The sequence below is a fragment of the Nannobrachium achirus genome, assembly GCF_963921795.1.
Source record: "Nannobrachium achirus genome assembly, chromosome: 20".
NCBI classification, from domain to species: Eukaryota; Metazoa; Chordata; class Actinopteri; order Myctophiformes; family Myctophidae; genus Nannobrachium; species Nannobrachium achirus.
In genome coordinates, this window is record NC_137827.1 from 15,834,658 (window position 1) to 15,861,793 (window position 27,136).

General features: G+C 41.4%; 2 protein-coding genes across 3 annotated transcripts in view; both read left to right on the plus strand.

Moving 5' to 3' along the window:
- Positions 1 to 3,661: 3,661 nt before the first annotated feature.
- Positions 3,662 to 27,136, plus strand: part of fam167b (family with sequence similarity 167 member B) — a gene marked incomplete at its 5' end in the record, with an annotated part of 214,550 nt that continues 191,075 nt past the window's right edge. Inside the window, 2 exons of one of the 2 annotated variants that reach the window (XM_080751198.1) lie at positions 3,662 to 3,985; positions 10,096 to 10,378. In XM_080751198.1, the coding sequence (XP_080607324.1) occupies positions 3,662 to 3,985; positions 10,096 to 10,359 (588 nt within the window). In that variant the 3' untranslated portion in view covers positions 10,360 to 10,378. Of the gene's footprint in view, positions 3,986 to 10,095; positions 10,876 to 27,136 lie in introns of those variants that run through there. The other variant, XM_080751197.1, reaches the window with a different exon arrangement.
- lck (LCK proto-oncogene, Src family tyrosine kinase) overlaps positions 23,640 to 27,136 on the plus strand; it is a 32,464-nt gene continuing 28,967 nt past the window's right edge. The window contains exon 1 of the mRNA XM_080750035.1: positions 23,640 to 23,769. The gene's annotated coding sequence lies outside the window, so the exon portion shown is untranslated. The remainder of the gene's footprint in view (positions 23,770 to 27,136) is intronic.

Here is a 27,136-nt window from a genome sequence, read left to right on the forward strand (position 1 = left end):
AAAAATGTATTAGGCTATTAAGAACAAAATATGGTAGAGTAACAGTCCAGTAAATTTACCTAAGACACCTTGGGAATTTCACCCAAGAAAGTGCCAAGGTAGCCACGTTGTACAATACTTTGTATATGTTTATAGGTCTTCATGAACTGGGGGCATTTTTCCTTTTAGCATTATTGTACAACTGTACCTCTGTACTTTTTGGCAAACTGAATTGCAACACATTCATAAGAAAGGGAGCAGAGACGTGCTTCTCAAAATGACAAACGTGCATTTATTTTAGACCAGACACTGTATTAAAACATATTTGTCCAAAGGCACAACCAGGTGGAAATTACTGTTAAAAGCAGTTAATCAGAATATATTGTAAAGGGTAAATTGCAACACTAGATTTTTGTCATAATCTGATTAATCTAGGGTTGCAATACCTCCCATAGGCAGCCAATGGATCAAAACGTTTTTGTTTTTTTTTGTTTGTTTTTTTGCTTTCTGATTGTATTAAATATCAAACTCACCAATATTGCAGCTCTATGGAAAGCTTGCCTTATCCTCTTACTATCTGCAAGTGTTTGTTTCATAAAAATCCACTGTAGAATTGTTTTATCTGTCAATAAATCTGAGAAGTCTTGAACTTCGGAAGCGCTCGTCTTCTATAATACCATGTCCCACTGTCTCCTGCATTAGGCTATGTGACATTTAGAACCAGCTGGTACACAGGACCGCTGAGTGACTTCGCACAAGCGCTTCCAAACTCCAGCACTTAGAATCACCTGAACTGAATTTCTTGACAGAAAATAAATCCTATCAATTCTACGGTGAATTTTTAATGAAACAAACACTTTGCAGATAGTAAGAGGATAAGGCAAGCTTTCCATAGATATAAATAATAAATAAATAAAAAAGGTTTTGATCCATTGGCTGCCTATGGGACGTATTGCAACCCTAGATTGCTAGTGATGGAAATGATATGATAGGCTACACTGCAAAACAAGCTGGGTTAGGTGCATGCTACAAACAGACAGCATGCAGTGGATAGAAGGGGCCCAAGAGAGTCCTCACAAGCAGCACGACCGCAGTCACCTCCAACCCGATCTGGTTAACAAAAGAAATATCAATTACAAATAAGTGGCAGTTGGGTTAATCAAACAAAACAATCTCTACATATTTTTGAAGCAGCAATGGTGCTATTAACATTTGGCCAACAAACAGCGTTTTGACATTTGGTCATCAACACTGATGCATATAGGGGGGCTGAAGTCTCATCTAGAATAAATGTAGTGCCCAAACTCACAAAGTGATAAAGCAAAAAAAAAACAAGCAGTTTCCTACCTACCTGGCTCAAACAAGCCATGTGCACACAAAGATCTGCTGAAGCAGAAAAGCATGAATGGACACCAGGCCTTAAAGAGGTAATCAGTGACGACACCCGAGTAATTGGGGCATGGCCACAGACAGAACCCTGAATGGGGACAGGTCTCCCTGTTACATGCATGATTTAAAATTTTACGACAAAGTATATGGTATCTCTTTTTCATGTTTAACTGAATTCAGCTAAACTCAAATTGGAAAACATAAAATGCCACCCATCCCTACCTGGAGACTAACCCATGCTAGAACTTGAAACTCTAAAAACACTAAGAAATCTAAAATCACTGGCAAACACTGATATTGTGTTGAGGCTGGTTAGAAGGAAGACATCTGCAGACTGGAGGAAGCCATCTTTATAGTCCACAGGAGCCAATCAACAGCTAATTCCACCTAGCAGTTAGCCAATTGCACCACTCACACCAGCTGGTACTAACTCACTCAATCACTACCCAATCACTACTCAATCTCTCTCACACACACACACACACACACACACACACACACACACACACACACACACACACACACACACACACACACACACACACACACACACACACACACACACACACACACACACACACACACACACACACACCAATGAGGTGAAAAAATACATTCACAGGGCCCTAGGGTGGTCAATGCTCCTGGATTTCCCAGGAGTCTCCTGGATTGGCAAATCTACTGGATTTCTCCTGGATTTGGGATCAAACTCCCAAAATTCACCAGAACACAGGAAATTACATCTACTATGTTATCTAGATGGTTTTCTTTTTAGGAGATTTTTGATAGACAACCCAATACCATGCAATGACCCTCAAACACCACTAGAGGGCACTAGACACCAGACTATATCACTTGATGTGACGCGCGCGCGCGCGCACACACACACACACACACACACACACACACACACACACACACACACACACACACACACACACACACACACACACACACACACACACACACACACACACACACACACACACACACACACACACACAGCCGTCCCCGCCCAGTTCTGCACGCTGCAGCGCTTGGATTCAGTTGTTTCACTTGTTGCAGCGTGCCTGGCCTGCTGTATGACCTTGGACCACTAGATGGCAGCATTTCCTCAACATTGGGGAATAGGTCCGCGTACATTTTGATAGTTTGTTGTTTACTGTTTTTTTTTTTTGATTGATTGAAGAATTTATTAGAAGTTTGCAATAGAAAAAAAAGTACAGTTTCATGACAGTACAAATCACTGGTACAAGGTCAACTAAAAGGAGATCCTAGAAAGCCGAGGCTTATTTCCACAGGAACCACACTTTAAGTATCTCATATAACATTGAAAGACAGACGGATAGAACATAGTACTTTATCTAGGATAATATCAGTTTCAAAAGCATAACATCAAATACAAAAGGCAGAATACAAAGAAAAAGGGGGGGGGGAGCATGGGGGCTTAGTCTATTTACAAGTCACTGGATGATGGTGATGATCACAATGAGACTATTAGCATTTGCAACAGTAAAATCATCGACTAACTAAGACCACAATTCGCTTTGAACCCATGGGTACTTCACTCAAATATAACGACTTGTGTTATTTAACAGGAACAAGCCAAACTGTTACAGTTAATTGTTACAGCTGCTGTTACGTTAATTCAGCAGAAAGGTGACTTTATTGGAAATGTTCAAAACAATTGCCGAAGTCAGTGATGGAAAGTACGGCAACATTTAGGCTACTCTTGCAGTCTCAGACAACAATTGTGCGTTCTTTCACTTTACTTAGGCTATTCCCATATTGTTATATATAACCAAACTTTATATTAGTCTTTCCTCTTTCTTTCCTTATAGCTTGCAGCTCTCATGAGTCAGGAGGGACTGTCAGAGCAAATATTGCACATAGATTATTAGCCTACAATACAAATTTGACACCTTGGCTGCATTGCAGATTTAGTTTAGATTAGGCCTACTAATAGAAACACGCAATAAATTATAAATATTGACGTATTCTTAGCTAATAAGCTACCCAGCAGCAGCACATTAAAGTAATTTAAATCAGATTCAGCCCCCTCCAGAAGACACCGTCATACCACGGAGCATAAATCAGCCTTGACTCAGCTGGAGATATGGGCGGTCACTGCTCAGTCTGCTCCTTATCTCCCTATAAATAAAAGTTAAGGATCCGCTGCGCTCATCCATCCAGTCCAGAACGCGCACTGAACGCACAAAGACAGTTTGCGTGCAGCAGCTGCAACCAGCGATCGTTCTTCTTGCTTTTGACTATTAAAAAAAACTTATCCGCGATGGATTTTAAAGAGTTCGGAGGAGATGACAGCACCTCCGAGGGAGAATCGGAAGATCTGGACAGCGTCAAGGCGCTCACGGAGAAGCTCAAGTTGCAGACGCGCAGGCCGTCCTATGCGGAGTGGCAGGAGCGTCTCCAGAGCAAACCGTGGAAGGGAGTCGAGTGTTGTCCGGAGGGGGACGCCGCTGCGGGATCTGGGGATGCGAAAGATGCTGTCAACGTGCCGGTGATTTTAAGAAACGAGAACTCAGAATTGGTCGTACGCAACATTTGTGGCTTTGACACCATTGATGACGCCCTGGATTTTCTTAGAAAAGAACTGGTGAGTGAGTAACCGGGCTACAATCAGGGAGAGGTGGAATTATTTTAACTTTAATACAATGTATAGACCTTTTGATCTACACCAGTGGTTCTAAAAGTGATGTTAGGGGGTCCAGCAAAATGAGGAACAGTTTAACAGAGTTATTATCCCTGTGAGAACTATCTGAGCAATAATCATTAAATTCAATCAATTTCAAAGGAGGGTTATTGGCATGAGAAAACACTTTACATTGTCAAAGCAAGTGTCAAAATATAATAAAAAACAGTTGAAAATGCATGGGGAACACCGATGGAGTACAGCATTGTGTAAACAGAGCTATGTCACATTGTGTCATTATAATATCATGACACAATGTGACATAGCTCTGTTTACACAATGGGTGTAAACACAGGGTATAAAGCTTTTTGAAACAAATAGCAGCAATCTTTTGCAGTAATAATAGCAGAATTTCCTTTTTTCTCAAAGCAATTAAAATAGTATACAAAAAAGCCTCATATATAAAATTAGTTTAAAGGAAAGGCAGCAGCTCTGTTTATATGTGTTGTGCATTCGCTAGCCTTCTTTTATCGCAGATCATAGGTTTCACTTTCTCCACCTTGGGATAATAAAGGTATCTATCTATCTATCTATCTATCTAATAATAAATTATGGATCTCTAAATCCATAGAGAAAATAAGACAAAGAGCCAAAGGACTATATTTCTTATATTGCTGTATTTAAGAGAGACAGACAAGGTAGACAGAGCAGTGGGCTGCCATCCTGGTGGTAGCGTTCTAATCTCTCTCCCCAACCATAGCGGTCAGGTCGAGAATTCTCTCTTTTCCAAAATGGAAGTTTAACATGTATATAAAGACATACAGTTTATGACAGTAAGAAGCGTGGAACTCATTCATTTGTTCCCAAATCAAAACAAGGAAGTAGTAGGAACTCATTGATTTGTTCCTATATCATAACAAGGAAATAACAGGAAGAAAGTGCCACGTAGTGCTGGTTATTTTCCACCACTCGTGACTTATACAGTATATCATGATTTCATAATCTAAAGTTATTATGACCTGCAATCTTTAGCCTGACCCTACAGTATCCGACCAAAATGTGGTCTCATACTGTACGTTCAGTTCATATATATATCTTATATGGTCATATGAGACTCAAACACAAACATAGAATTATGTATAATAATTCATCCTAACAATCTATCCTTTTAATTTTTGTATGAGGTTCATATGACCTCCATATTAAACATTTTATCAGGGTAATAATAATAATAATATGAAGACTTTAATAATATTTAGAAATTCAAATTTTCAAAAGAGAACTGTAATAAATCCTTAAAGTTAAAGAAACTTGACACCAAATAAAAATATTTCATAGTTTTTTACAGATGAAATGAAGACAGAATTAAAATTGAGTAAACCGATAAAAATAAAGAATGAAAAATGAAAACCTGTAATAAAAGATTAATTAAAAAAAAGTCCATAAGTCCAGTGATCGGATGACGATGACGACGATGATGGTGATGATGACGGGGACGATGATGACGGTGGTGGGGCAGTGGAGAGACGGCGGTGAGGACATGCAGAAGCTGTGGGTTCTTCTGGGTCTTAGATTGCGTCTTCTTTCAGGTGTTTCCTACGGGGGACGAAACCTGGCCAGTTTACTGTTTCCAAAACAATTTAGTTCAGAACTTCAGGTAGCGTTTGTACTACATGGCTGTATTTCAACAGTGCAACAGAAACTCACCGACCAGGCACCATTTTACTGGTGCCGCTGCGGTGGATTGGCTCGTGCACTGGTCTGGCCGGGCCTCAGGTCGTGGTTCGTCTGCACCCCATCAGTCAGGTGGTTTTCGATGATGACCCGATTCTCCTTCCCCACACTCTGCATTCCTCTCTCCGTCCAGTCTCAAGCCCATGTAAACAGAAATATTTCAAATTAAGTTTCAAATAAATCTTAAATCAATGAAAAACCAAATTAAATAAATTAAAATCAAAACAAAATTAAAATATATTAAACAATTAAAATATATTAAACACTCCCCTTCCTGTTACAACTTATAGTTGTGACATAAAAGTTAAATCAAATAATTTAAATTGTTTAAATCTTTAATTCATGCACTACAGTACAGTACAGTGGGTACAGGGGAGATAGGGACAGTTTGAAACTGTCTGTGATAAGTAATACGCCCTAGGTGCGAGAAAGGGACCTTGTGTCCTTCCCAGCGATGGGGTCTAATTTGGTTGTTATGGTAAACAGGGACATGACGTTCCCAACCAAGAGATTTATGGGTAATGGAGTTTTTAACAGTAAGAGAACAGAACAATTAAACAAAATACCATAGACAGTAAACAATCAGAACGTTTACGAAAAATAGGAGAAAGGAAAGTCTAAACAAGACATGTTCCCAAAACAATTCTCTCACACACAGACCATCTGACCTTGAAGGCTCCAGGTGGTTTCTCAGACAGGCACACATACGCTGCACTCAGAAGTGCACACACACTCACATACTGGGTCAGAGACACAGAGTTGGGGGGGGGGGGGGGTTGACAAGATGAGGGAGGGGGGGGCGGCATGCACGCCCGCACACTCTCTCAGAACACCACTCACACGCACTTCCCCAAAACCTGTGCACACCCTCACACATACAGTAGCCTACGGCAAACTCATTCTCACAGAGAACTCATTCATCATATAAATGAAATTATACTATAATACACACCCAGAAGCCTCTGGAGGTTTTAAATCTTAACGTTACAACAGTTTAAATGAATTTAGGCATCAATAATTTTAGTTAGTTATTCTTAGTCTTAAATCTTAACTTTAATTTCTCAGAGACATTTTAAAACGTCTTAAAAATATTTAATATTACAGAAAACAGAACTGGTCAGTAACATAGTCTTAAAGATAAAATGTTGTTTCTCAATTTCCAAATGGCTTGGCGCAAAGCCATGAAACTGAGAGACCCAAATAAACACAGATTAATCGATACAGTTACAAATAACATAAACAGCCGACTGCCTGAGTCGCTGTTCCAAAACATTCCGCAACTTGATCTAACAGACACTGAACTTGCGGAGGACATTCCGCTTGATCTAACAGACACTTGCGGAGGACAAACAAATAATGACCCTTCATAGGGTCCAGACAAACAAAAACAACTGTACCGAAAAAAGTTAAAGTCTGAAAATCAGTACTGTCTCCTCATCACGACGAGAGAGGGAGACCAAAACCGGAGAGAAATAGATAAAAATAGATTTAAGGTGTTGATCACCACCTTGAAACGTTGTAAGATGAAACAAAGAATTTTACGACCATCTGTATCTATAGATAAGGGTTTAATTTACGACGCGTGTCAAACCAAAACATTATTAGGAGCTTAGGACTCCTCCAGACGGAGGGAGAACATCATTCACAAATCATATCAATTATCCTAACATTAACATCGTTAATTCAAAATTCAACAGACACGACACGTTACGGGGACTTAGTAAATATGTACTTATCTTAATCACTTAGGAATTTGCCGAGCGTGGAAATCCCAGATGCAGCCCAGGACCGGGGGAGTATCCAACCTCAAGGAAGACGGTCCAACACGGTCCGCTGCTCCTGGGGGTCCACGCGGTTCCACATTAATCGAAAACTCATAACACTGTTGTCAAATAAGATTCCTTTGTCTGAAAATACAGCAATGTAGAGATAAAATCTGGCTGGTAATTTTAAAGCGTGTCGGAGCGCTTTGACCAGCCCTGGTGAGAGAGGGACCGTACAGTACCGGTCTCAAATCCCCGCTGGCTGGTCAAACGCACCGCAGCTTTTCCACTCGAGAAGGACCACTTAATAAATAAATTATGGATCTCTAAATCCATAGAGAAAATAAGACAAAGAGCCAAAGGACTATATTTCTTTAGATTGCTGTATTCTTGAGAGAGCAGACAAAGAAGACAAAACAGTGCGCATATCATCCTAGTGGTATGCTTGATAAATCTCTCCCCACCCTAACGGCAGGACAGAGGATTCTCTCTTTTCCAAAATGGAAGTTTAACATGTATATAAAGACATACAGTTTATGACAGTAAGAAGCGTGGAACTCATTCATTTGTTCCCAAATCAAAACAAGGAAGTAGTAGGAACTCATTGATTTGTTCCTATATCATAACAAGGAAATAACAGGAAGAAAGTGCCACGTAGTGCTGGTTATTTTCCACCACTCGTGACTTATACAGTATATCATGATTTCATAGTCTAAAGTTATTATGACCTGCAATCTTTAGCCTGACCCTACAGTATCCGACCAAAATGTGGTCTCATACTGTACGTTCAGTTCATATATATATCTTATATGGTCATATGAGACTCAAACACAAACATAGAATTATGTATAATAATTCATCCTAACACTATCTATCTATCTATTTCATTAAAATATTGCAACAGTCTCTTAAGGGCCTCCATGGTACAACATATTTTCAAATGGGTGTCTGCAGCCTAATACTTTTTGATACATTTTTCGGAACATACGTGATTCATAATTCCCATTGCTCTCAGTCAAATCTTATGCGCAACTGTATCAATTTCTAATTTTGAGAGTGTAAAGGTGGAACATTTTGTTCCATTTGTGCACTGTCAGAGTCAAATGAACACAGACACTTACTGTGCACATGCTCTGGTGTTGACTAGAAGACTAGAGGAGTACCTACTATGTTTACTATGTATCCTGAGATGCCTGCAGATGCTGGTGAGTCAGCCAGTCACTCACCGATGTGCAGTTATGCACACTGCTAGCCTGTGCATGAATGCCTGGTTGACAGAGTATGCATGACTTACCTCATTACTACCCACATCCTAAACACACAATGACACCCATTGAATAAGTATACACTGTTCTTAATGTGCATGTCTGACCTACTGCAATAGAAACGTCAGCCATTTCAACATGACAAAAAAATAAAAAATAAAGACAAGACAAAGACAAGATAAGAATAGAGGCTACGTCACCCCATGCAACAGCATCAAAATTACATGTACAAAGTTTAAGCTTTATATTCATATATTGTATAACTTTTGTATGACTATTCCAAGTACTTTTCAAGTAATTACTCCTAGCTTTTTGTAACTTTTTGTACTTTTTGTATGGTCTTGTTACGTCTTGTTGTTGTATTGTCTTTCATAAAATAAAATAATAAGTAATATTAAAATAAATGACATGTACAATTAACAGTTATGCAGCGGTTCTTTAAGTTGGGTCCGTGGACCCCCAGGGGGAGTGAATATTTGGGGGCAATAGTTGGGATGAGTCACTATTTTTTTAAAGATATTTTTGGGGCTTTTTTTTGCCTTTATTGATAGTACAGTAGGTAGACAGAAAAGGGGGAGAGAGAGATGGGTAGTGACATGCAGCAAGGACGTCGTGATCGGGAATCGAAACCAGCGACGCGCTGTCGGGCATCAACGCCTACAGTATGTGGTAGGCCTATGCGCCTGGACCACTAGGCCAGTCACCTCTCCTAGTTGTTGAGATGAATTAAATCACCACTCATAATAGTTAGGACGAGTTAAAGCACTGCTCTTAATATGGTCAGTTAATTACAGAGAGTGATTTTCAGGTATATACTTGGCCCGTAGCCCAACCACACAAAAGTCTGTTCTCGAGATACTACACTAAAGGTGACAGTGACACAAGCAGAGACGTGCAGAGAATGATAGAGCAGACCTCCAAGCTCACAACACGTCGCGCTTTGAGGTTGGCTATTTTCAGTACTTGATAGCACACTGAACTAAGTATAATCAAGTCAATACTGGAGATGTGGCCGTAACGGCATGGATTTCTACACAGAGAGGGCAATTCTTTCAACATAAGATGCTGCATTCAAGTTCAGGAGAGTTTGGACAAGGCAATTCTCTCGAATACTGCCTTCATAAGGTGTGGCATGGAAAGGAGGCATTGGCATTTGTTTCACCATAATAAAAACTGCATTCATGGTCTGGAGAGGGCACTGTTTACAGACGGATAAAAGGGCAGGGGCTCAAGCCCCCTTTGATGTCTATATGTGCACGTGCCTGGACACGAGTATTTATCATTCATTTACCTTGTCTGATTCTGTCCCCAGAGGGAGATGCAGATGCAGGACAACCGTCTGGCGCGCCAGCTGATCCGCCTGCGCACCGAGATCCACCGGATCAAGGTGGAGCAGGTGTGCCACCGCCACAAGGAGATGTTGGACGACGCCACCTACGAGCTGGAGGAGTGCGGTGAGGAGTCCGACCTGCTCTGCGACATCCCCATGAAGGCCGCCTTCGCGCTGTCCACGCCTCTCAAACACCTGGGCCTCACCAAGATGAACATCAACTCCCGGCGCTTCTCGCTGTGTTAGGAGCACCAGGGGGAGAAAAGTGGGACTTGGTTACTAGGGCCCAAGGTGGAGGGGCCTTCATTATTTTATACTTTAGCTATTGAAAAATAGCAGATATACAAGCTCACAGAGCTTGCAGATCTGCCATTTTTGAAAAGTCGTGTAAACGTGTGCAAATCTTTGAATATACAGTATGTATTTTTTAGCAAACATTTGTAACTAAAATTTTGCTTCTGGGGGGTCCCTGGAACTAAATATTTTGAGATGGGGGTCCGTGGCCAAATACATATCATTTTGGGGGTCCTTCACATGAAAAGGTTTGAGCACCACTGACATAGAAACATAGGTTTTTCAAAGAACCTTAGAAGGATTTGAAATATTCAAAGACTTGCACAAATTTTCACGATTTAAAAAAATAGCTGATCTACAAGCTCGCAGCACGGCACTTGGTGCCGCGCTTTGAGCTTGTATATCTGCTATTTTTCAATAGCTAAAGCACAAAATAATGTGTAATGATGCGTTCCCAGTCTAAATGGGTTAAACCCCCCCTATGAAGAACATTCATGGGGGGCCCGCAGTGAATCCTTGCACCCAGAGCCCAGAATTTGGTGCGACACCCCTGAGGAGCACCACGGACGCCAGTCAGAGGATGTCGATTTATGAATATGTCCGACACCTCTGTGTGTCTTGGTGGGCTAACGGTGTGGTATTTCCATGTCAGCTTTGGTCTGGACGATGGAGAGAAGAGCGCTTTGCCAGAACTCCTGACGTGAGACCTTGTTCAAGGACAGAAGCTCTGCCGACAGAAGCTCTGCCGCGCTGAGCCATGTCTGAGCGAGCATGAGTGCATACACAATACACACGCCCCGCACGCACACACACACACACACACACACACACACACACAAACACACACGCACGCACGCGCGCGCACGCACGCACGCACACAGAACCCAGAGGGTCTTTTCTACTGATCCTATGTTGAACCATAAGTGCTCAGGTATTGTCTGTTATTTTTACACTCAAGCCAGAGTGTGATTTAGTGTACCTAGCGATTGGTGGGATACGCAAGTATACAGGTCCAGTGGGCACCTAAACCTTGTGGACAGTCTGGACACCTCAATGTTAAATTGGCATTTCCCCCCAAAAATGTAAAAAGAAAAGAAAAAAAGAATACATGTATGTTTTGGAAACTGGTTGTAAGTACACATGATTTTAACATGCACGTTACATCATTCATTCATTATCAGACTTAATTTACCTTTCAAACTTCTTGTTTATCCACAAAATGACTGGCTATCACAGGTTTTGTAACAAGTTTGCAGAAAGATATTGGGGCCTAAATGTCATAAAAACAATAGTTATATAGAATATTTGGAAAATAAATGTAGATGAAATATGTTTTTTAAAAAGTGCCCAGAGTTCTCAGGGGCCCTCTGTTCCGGTTACCAATTTGGTAGCCTCGGAAACCCAGGCTTTTATTACCAATTTGGTGGATATATAAGTTTGCACTTATCATAGATATGGGTTCAATACTGTTGTATCCCCCACAGCATTAAGGGCATTTGCTGTAAGAAAAAAAAAAAATCGAACCTCTGTTCGAAGTGGAGCTGTGTGTGTGTGTGTGTGTGTGTGTGTGTGTGTGTGTGTGTGTGTGTGTGTGTGTGTGTGTGTATTGCAGTTGATGCTCAGGGCAGGCTAGACTCAACAGCACCTCTCTGGTCACCCAGGGTTACTACATACAGGCTACATACAGACCCACAGACCCACCCACATACCCACATACCCACCCACATACCTACACACACGGCCACGTATAGGGAGCTTGTGTTCCACACAGCTCCAAAAAAAGGTTGTTGTGCCCAGGCATTGTACAACACTGAAGAATAGAGTGTTGTACAGCAGGGGTTCCCAAACCTTTTTGTCTCAGGGCACCCCACAAATATTTCTTTAATCCGAGGCACCCCTACATTATAATTTTCACTCCCAGCACCTTGTATGTCCAAAACCGTTCGTTTTGTATTTATCATCTATAAAATGTACTAAACTAGTGAAAACAGCCGATCTACAAGCACACAAATGTGCTTGTAGATCGGCTGTTTTCACTAGTTTTGTGCGACAGTCTTGTATGATGAAGCAGGGCTTTGCTTTACCAAAAGACGTACACATCTGAAACTTGGAGATACAAGGTTTCTGCCCGACAATGACGATATTTTAGTGATTATGTTGCGAGGAAAACGTTGAGATAATAGCCATTTTGTTTAGAACTGACTGAAAATAACTTTGTACTTCAAGTTTAAAATGATACTAAAAAAAATGTAAGTGTCCAAATAAATTCCAAATGTTATCAAATTATCTCGCAGCACCCCTGGACTGCCATCGCGGCAACCCAAGGTGCCCCGTCACCCACTTTGAAAACCCCTGTTGTACAGCATTTAAGACAACGCATCACCCTTTCCTGGGGAAGCCGAATGTTCCCTGCACAGAAATATGACTGCCAACAGACTGAGACTGAGAGAGAGCATAACGTAACACGGTCCTGATAAAACTCGACATCAGAAAGAGTGTTCCAGACCTTATTGACTGAGAGGTCAGAACAAAGTGTTCGGCATTCTTTTCCCTCCCGTGTTGGTGTGTGGTGTGGCCTGGTCTGGAACAGTGCCAAACGGCAGTCTCAAAGGAAGTGAGCATTCTCACACCTCTCCTTTGCTGACCAAAAATAACAGCAAACCCCCGTAGGGTCATTGCTGCAATGACAGAAGTGCACCATGATTTCCATCACAGTGTCCGCATGCCACTGAGCCACATATTCCACGGAATGTAGACTGATAAAACCCTTTGTATTGTGTTGCATAATATTGGTAAAGCTGTTTGTTTTTGTTTTTTTGTTAATACAGTAGGTAGACTGATTTTCAAGGAATTCACACCAGCAGCGATAGTGGTTTTCCTCTAAACTAAAGCATCTTTCCGCTAAATGGGTGTAACAAACGACAAAGTCTCCATCAGTAAACATACTATTATACTTAAATGAGCACTTTCAAGTAATGTCATCAAGTACTTGGTATTTCTGTAGCCATATTACATTGTACATTAAGATTATGTATGTATATTAATAATATTGTCTCTGTTGGGTGGGATTTTTCAGGATTCAAATTAAAAATAGCAAAAGTGGCAGATCTCTTACTTTTGATGCTTTTGAGTGATCAAATAGGGCATACATCTTTTGGGGAAAAAAACAAACAAAAAAAACAGAAAGTTAGAATATGGGGATAAGTATACAAACACCAATGTGTAAAGGCCCATTCCCAATGGGCCAGATAACAGATAAAAAAAAATCTCTTTCTCCAGATATTTTTCCATTCAAAGTGGATGGTAGATACAGATAAAAAAAAATATCTACCACAGATATTTGCCACAGATACTTTTATCTGTGGCAGATATTTTTTTTATCTGTATCACTATCTACCATCCACATTGAATGGAAAAATATCTGGAGAAAGAGATTTTTTTATCAGTTATCTGGCCCAGTGGGAATGGGCCTTTAGTGTTACCAATGGCTAGGGATATTTCAGTGGTTCTCAACGCGGGGACCCCCATGGGTCCTTGAATGGGGACCTCTGGAACCCCCTCAAGGACCCATGGGGGTCCCCGCATTGAGGGTTAGGGTTAGAACCCTAACCCCAGACCTGTATCTATCTCTCTCTCGACTCACCATGCTAAATATAGTAGGCCTACAAACCAAATGGACCATTGCAGGTCTGTAACTCTGGGACTGTACAAATAGAACCAAATGGTCCATTTGGTTCTAGTTTACAGTGTAGATTGGGGTCCTCAGAGATAGAATTAGCACTAAATGGGCCGGGGGTCTGTGGCCTAATGCATGAAACTAGGGGTCCTTATAGTTGTGTAGAATGAGAAAACAGACAAGACCATGGGTGATCGGGGACTGCCCATAAGTCCGAAGGTTCATAAGTCCAAAGGTTCATTAGTCTGAATTTAGTTAGGGTTACTGAGGTTAAGGTTAGGGTTAGAGTTAGGCATAGTATTCTTAACAAATTCGGACTAATGAACCTTCGGACCAATGCCATGGCACCAGGTGATCTATTTTGACAGCAAGTGAATAACATCAAATGACACTGAACTATTTAAACGCTATTTCACCACTTTTCCCCCCTCCTCCACGCTGTTGCACAAGCACCACAATGTCCTTAATTGGATTATGTTTTTTTAATTAACACGTCTGTAAAAAATGTTGATTATTAAATATTTGTACTCAAAATGAAGCTATTCTGTTCGTTATTGTCTATGCCAGTGGTTCTCAACCATTGGTTTGGGGACCAGCAATGGTCCTTGAGGGGGTTCCAGGTGGTCCCCAGCTAATGGAGAGTTGGTAACCAAATGGACCCTTATAGATCTTTAACTCGAGATTGTAAAATGAAACATCATTTTATGCGCATTACTTAATCTACAAGAAGAGACAATTAGGGGATGTAGATGAATTGATATTTTGATCAACATTTGCCTGTTATCTCTACTATGGTACCACATGAATACAGCATGGAATTGTGAGAGGCTAAATCAAATCAAATGGTGGTCTTTGGCTCAAAAGAAAAAGGTTGAAAACCACTGGTCTACACACCTGCTTAAAACTTTCCATACAGCGTATCAGGGGTTAATGACCCCAGTCACCTACAGTGCGTGCCGTGTATTCTATACCATTGATACATCCTGGCTGCTGAGTTCACCTGCTTCAATGGTTCCCCCGTCATTGACATCACACATTGTCGCTGTCGCGGTGGAAACCTTGTATGTCTTCTGCCCGACAGCGAAGACATTCATAAACATATACGAGCGTCACCCTGCAGGGATTCACACCGACATTGTTTCATTGTTACCGGACGCAACTGGCTGAGCAAGAAACCAAATATGCAGCATAGTGCAGTCATTATCACACACTCACACAGACACACAGACACACAGACACACACACACACACACACACACACACACACACACACACACACACACAGAGCAGCGAAAGTTCGGTCATAAGATCTTTGTCAGTGCTGTATATCATACAGTGCAGCATGCGCATGTTAAACTAAAATAAAAAAAGTCTTAAGGACTCCTTGTAAGTTTATGTAGAAGGGGCACAACAGTTTACCCTGAGCTTGTAGCTCTGAAATGTTCCCAGTTTGTTCACCTTTTATGACATACCCGGAATAAGGAGGACACACTAGGTATCAAGCGGTTAAACCTAATCATAACCCTAACCTAACCTAAACCTAATCCTATAACTATCCTATAACTCTTTAGAGTCTAAACGCAACCCCACACCTAACACTTACATAAATGGCTAATCCTAACCCTGACCCCAACCTGGATCTCCGTAACTAACTGAAACCTTAGCTCTAAAAACCTGTCTTAGCCATGAAAATGATGCTGGGACCCCCAGGGGACCTGAACAATGTCCCCCCCAAGAGTCCATTTTGACAGGCCTTCGTGATGAGCGCTCTCAGGGGGAGCTTTTAGGGTTAAGTGCCTTGCTCAGCGACACTTCGACACATACAGGGTGAGGTGGCGGGGGGGCGAACCGGCGACCTTCCAATTCTCAGACGGCCTCTCTAAGCGCTCAGCTACAGCATCCTGTATTCTTGGTCCCCGTGTTGATAGTAAATCAAAACACACACACAAATGCGCACGCACACACGCACGCAAGCTTGTAGATCTACCATTTTCAAACGATTTGAAAACTTGAATCATTCTGCATAATGATACTTTAAGTACACTTTAATGCCAACACTTTTGTGCTTTTTTCACATACTTTTTTTTAAGTACCTTTCGAATTCCAGACTTTTACTTACTACTTTGCAGTAATGATACTTTTACTGAAAGGAGTAGTTCACCCCCAAAATGAAAAACTTTCAATTGATTACTCACGCCATTCCGGATGGGGACCCGAACAAATGCATTCGGGTCCCCATCCGGAATCAATGGGGTTACATTTATTGTAATCAAATGTTTGTCTTAGGAATGCGACAAAAAAACTAAAAATATTATCTTACTCAAGTCTCCATGGGTTGAGTAATCAATATAAAAAAAGTCATTTTGGGGTGTGAACTACTCCTTTAAGTAAAACATTTGAGCAGCCTACTTAGTTTTTTTCCACCACTGTGGACATAACGTGACGGACTTAACCTTGATGACGTTAGATCACACAAAGGTCCATTGTCATGAATGCTATCGTAACGCCAGGATTTGACAGACACTGTGTTGGCACCTTAAGGCCTTATTCTTTAGTGTGTGTGTGTGTGTGTGTGTGTGTGTGTGTGTGTGTGTGTGTGTGTGTGTGTGTGTGTGTGTGTGTGTGTGTGTGTGTGTGTGTGTGTGTGTGTGCTTTTTTTTTATGTTTCTCTGCCCTGCAGATGGTCTGATCTTATTCCAACAGCTTCCATTTCTGCATTGGGTAACACTATACAGGATGAACAGAGCATGATGTCACTCATCCGTCCGTCCACTCATGCCATGTATTAACTACTTTCAACCTGTCCTTCTTTATTATCAGTTTGCCTATACCAGTGGTTCCCAAATTATTTTGGGGGGGTCCCCAGATGATCAACTTAATGTGAAACATTGTTTTCTCACTCAACAGTGAACAAACCAACATAAGGTTTAAGTGTATAGAGGGTATCTATCTGCACATGTCTAAAGTGACAATTTAAGGATTTTTTAATACATCTAAAATGACAAATTATACATTGGTCAAATGATCAAATATTAGAGGCTGTTGCGAGGCGTTGTGAGCATGTAGATCTGCTATTTTCACAATAGAACCGTTATACAAAATGTAATGCCTCAACTCTTAGTGCTCTTCAGGGTGGGGGGTCCCCACTTAAAATATGATTATTTTGGGGATCACGGCCTGAAAAGGTTGAGGACCACTGGCCTATACTATTATATTCCAGACAGTACAAGCTCATGTTGTGTGCTTGAACTGTAGATCAGCAAGTTTCATGCGATACTGTCATAAGCTGAAGTACAAACTGTATTAGCAATCTGGAACTTATTTTAGTGAATCAAATGTTATTTTAAAGACGGGGTGCCGTGATATTTTCCCCTAGAATAAAACACGATCATCAGGTATTATGATTATACTAGGAGGAAGAGTTTTTTCAAAAAAGTGTACATAAAGTGTTATAATTATGTTTTTACGTGGCCACACCCATTCAAGTATACCATACCTGCTTTTCACCTTAGCACCACCCACCTTGATTTAGCTGTGCCCAGTGCCCACAGCTGTTGTGGTATGATAATAAGGTGATGATGATTTAGTGGTGTATTTAGTTTGGGCCTTTTGGCTAAAAGGCTTTCAGCTTTCAGGAACAAACCAAAAATAAACAGGGAAGACACTTTTGCATATTATAACCACACCCGGGGGTAATGTTAACTCCATGGACACATACGAAACAGAAAAAGCTCAAAACTATGGCACCAACTCTCTAACCAATTGGTATGGTAGAGTATGTTAAATGCGACCGAAGGTAAGAGTTTACTATGAGAAACGTCACAGCTTGTCCGTGTCCATCTGTCTGTCTGGACGTGTAGACGTGAACACATTTTTACAGTCTATGGGTTTGCCGCTCTGACATCATGCTCTGATGTCACTGTGATGTCAGGGGAACCACTCAACCGGTACATCTTGTCCACGTATCTGTGTATCTCTGAAGGTCACGCCTGACACTGTGGTTTCACATCACTGTGACATCACAGGTGATATCACAGGTGACATCACCTATGTAAAAGTCCATATATGGGTATTCCCAAGAATCCCTTTTATGGCCATATACTGTATGAAGATCCCAGGTGTCATCGATATACATCACTGGCCAGATGGCCAAGACATGGCCCATATCTGTGTGGCTGGTTCAGATAGGGATCTCCATGTATGGGCATACAAGGGATTGTATGTTGTGGTGTCATGGGAACCACAACAGAATCTATGGCGATCCCTGATGTCATCAATATTAAGCCCATATCTAACAGGACTTTATAATGGAATGCCCATATATGAAGGAAGACAGCCCATATCGGTGTGGCTGGTTCAGACAGGGATCTCCATGTATGGGCATAAAAGGGATGTACCATACAGTACACGGATCTCCATATGTGGGTAACTGGTCCGATATACATCACTGGCCAGATGGCCAAGAATTGGCGCGGCCTGGGTCAGATGTCGCCCTGAGGCGTCTTACTAGTACAATAACTAGTACGTCTATATTTTTCTATTGAGAAATGTACTGTATATGTGTGTGCATGGTAGGAAACCTACTGATTGACTACTGCCTGAAGCTCATAGACAGGGATTCGGCTCCCAGGTAGAACACGCAGCTTTAAAATCCAGACAGTTTTTATGTTGCTTGGTTCACTATTTGAATAGATATTTGGTCAGACACAGGTGACCGATTGTTCTATGAATGGGGACACCTTAACTTTTCAATTACTTATTTCATGTATGGACAAAATATTAACAGACTCATATAACAAAAGTAAGAGAAGGACATTGAGGAAGACAATATCAGTCTATGGAGTTTGCTGAAAATTGCCTACAACACCTCGGAGCGCGAGACGTTGTGTTCTTGCCATTTTTGCCTAAAGTTCTGCTCAGAATAGGAATGCTGGGTTGAAGTGGTTACGGTAAAAATCACACAAAGACTTGGTGGACTCCCTGTAGTAACTCTGAGGACCCCCTAGGGGTCCTGGACCCCCTATTGAAGGAGGTCCAGTGTCTCGCTCAAGGACACTTGGACACTAACCCAGAGGGCTCAGGAGTAGATGTGAAAAATGACCCCAGAACCAGGGACGTGCAGAGAATGAGAGGCAGGGGCTGAAATGTCTAAAAGGGCCTTTTGGTGTCAATACCGAAAATAGCCGACCTCCAAGCTCACAACGTTGTGAACTTGGAGGTCATCTATTTTCGTTCCTCGATACCACACTGAAATCAGCATAATCAAGTCAGTACTGGAGATGTGGCGTACAGCATGAACATGAGATACTGCATTCAATTAAATTCAGGAGAGTTTGGACAAGGCAAATTCTCTTGAATGCTGCATTCAGGTATGGCATGGAAAGAAGGGCATTTGCGTTTCTTTCACCATAGTAAAAACTGCATTCATGGTCTGGTGAGAGGGCACTTTTTACAGAAGGATAAAAGGTCTGTCTACAGTATGTGTGCACGTGCCTGCCCAGAAGTGTGTTGAAGAAGTGAAATTCCCCTTTAAGTAGTTATCCATTCTTTCTCACTGCACATTTTGTGACAGGTTACAACAGCTTCAATCAGAAACAACTTCAGCAACATTTTGTTTTGCTGCATCATGTGCAAACAGGGTTGAGTGGCGCTACCAATGAACTGAAGATTCTAAGCAACACATGATGCCTGAAACCAGTCCGCACCTGCACTTGAAGCAGTGGAGGTGTTGGAAAGTTCTCTGCATGCTGATAGTATCTCAATGAGATTGCGTAAGAGAATGTGATTTCCAACCACATCTGGAATTGGTGACAAACTTATAGCTGAGTGGAAAACAGGAATACCCCCGAGGCCGGGGGCGCCTGAACGCCTCCTCATGAGGGTTTCCTAACAATAGCTCACAGCTGTTTTTATATCAGCAATCACTCATTTTGTCTGCTCCTCCATCTGGCGTTGTCTGCATATACTTATGTCCCATGTCTGCATGTATGTCCCACTCCATCCCACATTAGCCAAGCTTTGCTGGACGCTTAATGAAATTAACTCATACATAGCACCGCTCACTTCACACTGGGTGTGGTTTTATTCCTCAGTCTGCATGTCTAACATTTCTTGTGTATGGCATGCTGCTAGTAGGCCAGGGAACCCAATTCTTAAATATTTGTCACATTGATCAATGACAACAACTATGTTTTATGTGTGAATTTATCATTTCAGATCCACTCCATATTTGGACAAGACTCACTGCTGATTAGCCTTTCACTGAGTGCACGATTCTAATTTAGCTGTGTGCAAATGTTGCACACAGCTAAATTAGTGTTCTGTTGAGAAGTAGTAGTCTTGCGTAGACAGACAACTATTCCACAATCTCCGAATGCTATATAGAGTCTGGAACTACAGCTCCTGAACGGCGAGAAATGGAAACTGGCATTTCTGTTCATGAAAAAAAATCATTTCTGCTAAGCTGCAAGCTAAATATGATTACCGTAAATTATTTTTTATTTATATTAGGATAAATGTGCACAATGTGAGACGGAAACGGAAGTGAGGAGGAGGCTTCACTTCCGCTTTAACCGGGTACTCATCATTCTTCTAACGTTATTCCAGACTGCATGACGGGAGCATTTGCAAATCGCGGAGTCAACAGTCTGGCCACGCGAGACTAGTTGAGAAGTGTCAATATCACTCACTGTCAGTATGTTGGAACCTGAAACTGGAACCACTTTATTTTTTTCATGGTTATACCTGTATGTGTCCTGGTTATACAGTATGTGCTTCTCAAGTAGTCCTATACTGCACGTTCTTGTTTAATGGAAAAATAGTTAACATAAGTGCTAAGTGGTTAAGTGGTCACATGCAAGATATTGTTAGTGCGGAAAAAAGAAAACAATGTAAGCGCCTATTTCTGTGCACTTCCTGTGAAGATGGGTCCCACTTCCTCTCAGTGCGTGCGCTGTAGAAGCAGTCTGTGTCACCGCAAAAAGAAAACTCTGTGGTTAGCACTGTTCGGCTGTGTTCTGTTCTGTTGTGTTCTGGCAGGGAGACATGAGTGCATGTGAGGAACTATCCGACAGGAGTTCTGAATTCATATCTCTCTTTTTCAAGATATATTTTTATTCCTTTATTGATGGTATACAATAGGTTGACAGGAAATGGGGAGAGAGAGATGGGGGGAGGGGAGGGTGACACGCAGCAAAGGTCATTGGGATAGCGACTCAAACTTGCCAAGCCGGATTACCAGGCTAGGTGCCTGGGCCATACGCCAGTGGACCAGGCCAATTCATATCTCTGACATTGATCTAGCCTTACACATCAACACTGATTCTACTTATGGGTGACAAGGGACCATCACCACTTGGTTTATGTCTTTGTTAGAGAGAGACAAGAGACAAGATACAAAATAAGATATAAATCTGTGGCAGACACTGTATGTCAAAAGATTTCCTAATTAGCCACAGGTTACAAAGCGACCAGAGACACGCCGCAGCCTACATCATTGAGAAATTTAGCATGGTGCTTTTTAGAGCACCGAGTAGTTAGTAGACCACCACCACAGCACAGGAAGTGTGATGTTAATAATTCAATCAAATGAACACTTTAGTAGCAGCATTTTGTAAACAGAGCTCAAACAAATCAGTCATTTACTCAATATGCTGTGTAAGTCTTCACTGTACCTGTCATGATGAGTTTGGTAATAGTTGAGCTTACAGGGAACTCTTGAATACATATTTTGGTTGAATATGAACAAAATGACACTGGCCTGTCTCTGTTCCTATTAACCACTATAAACCTGCAATCCCCATGTCATTATAGGCAAAACGTATGTATTTTTTATTTACTTATTTTTCAAAAATGACATAAATATCAGATCTACAAGGTCGCTTGTCACCCCGGGGCCGTCAGGGTGTGGCGCATTGTGAACCTATTTTCAGAATTGGTTTTAGGACAAAGAATATATGGTGTGTGAGTAAAGAGTAGGTGGTTGATTCATACGATGACCTCAATGTCCTTGAACTTTGATCACCAAACTGTGTCAGACATGATTGAGTTAGATATGTAATATATGACCTTACATGACCTTCGTGTTGTGATCTGATGATGAAACAGTGACTTTGAGTCACTGTCAACAGAGTTAGATGGTATTCAGTAAAGGACAGTGGTTCTCAACGTGAGGTGTAGCCGTGCAGGTGCCCTCAGGGGTCCTTGTGGAGTTTCAGGCCTATAAGCCCGAGAGCGTACAAAATATGGACAAAATATGGATAAACCAAGCGGACCCATACAAGTCCATTTGGACAGTCTCAGAGTTAAAATAACTCAACAGTGCAGATTTGTGTCTCAAAGATATGAATCTTATCAAACTAGAGCTCCTTGCCCCGGACCACTAGTGGCCTAACGGTCCCTAGGCTCTAATGTAGCCTGAGGGTTCGAGTCCTGTTCCTTTGCTGCATGTCTCTCCCCATCTCTCTCTCCCCGTTTCCTGTCCATCTCCACTGTTACACTATCTTAAAAAAATCACACCCGTGTGAACTGAGCGGTGGTTTACCCCCCCCCCCCCTTCCCCCCTGTGTGTGTGTGTGTGTGTGTGTGTGCGTGTGTGTGTGTGTGTGCCTGGTCTGGCCTGGCCTGAACAACAGCGCCCCTCCCTTAACATGTGTGGTCATAAAAGGTACTGCAGGCCTGCAGGCTACATACAGACACACACACACACACGCACACACACACGCATACACACACGGCCACGTATAGGAGACGGTGTAACCACCGCTCAAAAATAAACTGGAGAGATGCTTGAAATGAAAAGGATTGAAAATCACTTGTCTTAGGACAAGGGTCTTCAACAGGGGGTCCGAGACCCCTAGGGGGTCCTCAGAGTTACTACAGGGGGTCCTCCAAATCTTTGTGTGATAGAAGCTTTTTTATTTGCATGCACTTGAACCCCAGTGTCCAGCTTGTAGCTTGTAGATCGGCTATTTTCGGCAAAGAGGTTTGGTGTAGAGGGTAAAAAGGGCAGACCAAGTACAGAGTGAAAGGTCAAGTTTACTAAGTATTGACGGTTCAAGTGGTCACATATCTGAAAACACAAATTTACATGAATCCAAAATACACTGATGATTGTGCTGTCAAACGATGAAACTCTATGGAATCTATGAAAAGGTTGTGGGGGTCCCTGCTTCATCTCTCTCAACTAAGGGGTCCTTGGCCTGAAAACATTGGATACCCCTGCTTTAGGAGGACACCCCGTTGGAACGCTAACACATGTTCTTCTCCCATCACGGGGAAAAAGTACTGCTCTGACCCATTTACAGTGGAGCCTATAACGTTCACAATGCTAGCGCACACACAGCTGCATACTAAGCACCTGTTAGAAGAAGACAAGTGCAAAGCACCAAGCCTCAACCTTTCAACGACAGGAAGTGCTCTGGGTAGTTAACCTACCACGCTGATGTGTGTGCGCGCAGGCAGGCAGCACACATCAACGCTGATGATGACAGTCAGGTCACATCATCATCTTCATAACTAGACTAGACTAGACTGCAGGCGTTAAAAGGAAAATATCCCACGGCGTATGCTTTGACATTGTTAGTATATTCTGAAACGAAATGTGTTCTGGTCATGGATAAGAGTGTTCTGGCTCCATAGAAGTGAACCTGTTGGAACTTCAGTGTGAGGACCTTTCTTATAAAGAGGTGAGTTTTAAACAAAAACACAAAAAATATGTGATTGGTCAAATAATGTTGGTATGGATGGATATGATTGGTATTCCTGTTGTGTGAAATATGCTGGTTAAAGCAAGAGTCAATCTTTGAACCCAACTTAGTGTGTAGATGGTTTTCTCCTTTTTTTGCTAAATAAATATACATTTGTTCACCGACTGAAAATGGATCACCAATGTATTTCCAAGGCAAATACTGTACATTCATAATATATGCATAAGTATGAGTACAATAGTAAGCTCAGATACATTTTCTCTTTCATAGCAGGGGTTTCATATTATTTACGGTACTGTATGGTTTAATAAAAAAGCTTGAAGGACAGTTGTGTGCACACCCAAGACCCCAGTAGGCCAGTCGTTGGATTAAATAAAAACTAGCATATGACAGGATGAGAAAACAACAACGCTCTTCCGCAAGCAAATGAAAACCTTGTATGTCCAAAACCGTTTTTTTTTTTTTTTTTTTTATCATTAGCACATAAGGCATTGTGTGCTTGTAGATCTGCTATTTTCACTAGTCTTGAGAGACAGTCGTGTATGATGAGGCAGGGCTTAACGAAAAAACATACAAATTTGAAACTTGGAGATACAAGGTTTCTGCCAGACAGAAACTGCGGAAGGCCATTTTGGATCAAAATGTGACAAATAAAGGGAATTTTCATTCCAGTATGCAAATATTGTATGCTGCACAGCAAACAAACCTGCTTTTCTTGTGTTTTATAAAGAATATTTTATTCAAAATCCATATTACACTGCAGATTCATAAACTGTCCACACTTGGGCGTTGTCTTAAAAGTGTACTCATTTTGCTCTATTTAGGTTTAAGAAATTCCGCCACGTGTGTTCTTAACAAATCGAGATGGTGTTGCTCATGGTAACTGGGTTAAGTAGCCTACTGTAAAATAAATACTTCAAATCAACAAACACTGAAGGATAGCATGCTACTGTATGTATCCAGAGTTACAAACCCTTCATATTATCCACATTGTTTCCTAATTTTTGCAACATGTTGTGAGCTTGTAGATCTCCTTTTTTCCAGTGAATCTTAACCCCAAAATATGGATGCTAGTGTTTGCATGGCCAATTACTTATTTGTGCATTCATTAGAGCAGTGGCTCTCAACCTGTGGGTCGGGACCCCAAGGGGGGTCCCCCACATGCTTTTGGGGGGTCCTTTTAGACCTTTTTAATACCTAAAGGTTAAATAAAAAAAGACCATTGCTGCATCAAAAGTAATCAACAAACTATAAACATTTTTTTGAAACATTGGCCAAATTGTCTAATAATATAAGACATAATTTACTATCTACAGTACAAGCTCACAATGCCTCACATTGCGAGGCGTTGTGAGCTTGTAGATAATCTATTTTCACAATATTTATCTGTGGAACCGAGTCAAACTAAAGTAAATGTAAAGCCTCAACTCGACTACAGGTGCTTCTCAGAGTTAGATTATGATTATGATTATGACACAGTGACAGCATTACTGTGTCATTGGACCTTGATGAAAGCTCTTGAGCCGGAATGCGTTGGTCGTTTTTTTAACTTTGTCATTTCATCATCATCATTATCATTACAGCCTACTTCCACAACGGAAGGAACTTGTTTTGTGTTTGCATACATCAGAGCATTTTTTGATAGAACAATCTCTCAAAGTTATACCTCACTCACACACAAACAAAACTGTTACAAAGGGCAAGATAATCATAGGGGAAGCTCTTTTGGTGACCCCCATTTTCTGTGTGTGGGGTCTAAAACTCAGCATCGCTATGCAAACACGAAGAACCAAGATAAGATTGAAGACCCCTCAGCTTCATCAAAACGAGGGCATCCCCTCAAAGGAAAGTGCTGACTTTGTTTGTCTAACTCTTTGATGAACTGCCAGTTAAACCTCACTGTCTTGTCCCCAAAGAGTTATATATTATATATTATATATATAACTCTGTCATCCTAACCCCGGGGGTCCCTGGGGGTCCCGTCACAGCGGCGGGTTGCCTCCGCAGGGTCAGACTTTTCCAGATCTTTCTCATGAGTTTGAGCCTTTGGGACAGACGGCAACAGCGATTAGCCCACTGACCCTGTTGCGTAGCTGGACCAATGGGAGCTTAGCGAGCTTGAGAACAGAACTCCTTCATGGACGGCAATGGAGTACATGTGCTGAGCACGGTGGTGGGAAAAGTACTCAAATGTTTTGCGTAGTATCAATTCTGCGATATAGAAATAGTAAATAGTTAAAGACCGGAATTCAAAACTTAAAGTATAAAAGTATTGGCAACAAAATGTACTTAAAGTACTAAAAGTAGTAGTACTCATTGTGCAGAGTGTCCCATTTCAAGTTTTCAAATGTATAAAAGGCTTTTGAAAATAGCAGATCTACAAGCTCACAATTGTGAGATCGGCTATTTTCAAAAGGCCAACATGTATATTGTTGAAGTGGATGTGGAATGTATAATTGTTGTGGCGTAAAAGTACAATAGTTGTCTGTGATGTTTACATCCCGGCCCGCCACTCCGACATGTCTCCTTTCCGACATGTCTCCATTCCGACCCTAACCCTATCTCTAACCCTAACCCTAAACTTAACCCCTATGGGAGTGTCGCCACTCCGACAATTAGAAGTCAATTTCGGAGTGGCGACATGTCGGAATGGAGAGAGACTCCCGTCTGTGATATGTATGGAGTAGAAGTAAAAGTACTGAAAATTAGAAATCCTTGAAAGTGTACTTAAGTACAGTACTTGAGTTAATGTACTTAGTTAATTTACACCACTGGCTGTGCACGTACATGTGGATTATACAGGATTAATATTATTTTTGATTTATAAAGGTATGGTGCAAGCTTGAAATTTGAATGTTGGTTTTGTGGAAACGAGACACAGGACAGGACGCAACTAAAATAACTGAGCTTGTAACATAATTAATTTAGTTTGATTTGATTTAGCTGTTCTTGAGCAATGAAAGTATATCAAAACCAACTTTAAAGAATATACATGCTTAGATAATAACATGGTAACAGCTTTTCCTGGTACGATGCTACACTTACACTGAGGGTGTATTATTTGTATTAGGTCTTCACATAGATGTGGTCTGTGTGTTTGTCAGCCTTCTGGTTGGTCCCTGACTGACCAACCAGCAGGCTCTATCTGCCTTGTCCCGCCCTGGTTCCGCCTTTTTTATGTTGAATTTGCTAAAACATCATTTTTGGAGAAATAAAACCATTTAAAAACATGCTGAGTCACTATACTGCCACTGAGCAGCTCCATTTTACTGAAACCAAGTTTGAAATGAGAATTGAATACACAGAATAACAATACGAAACAACTGAATTACAATGGTAGTGGATG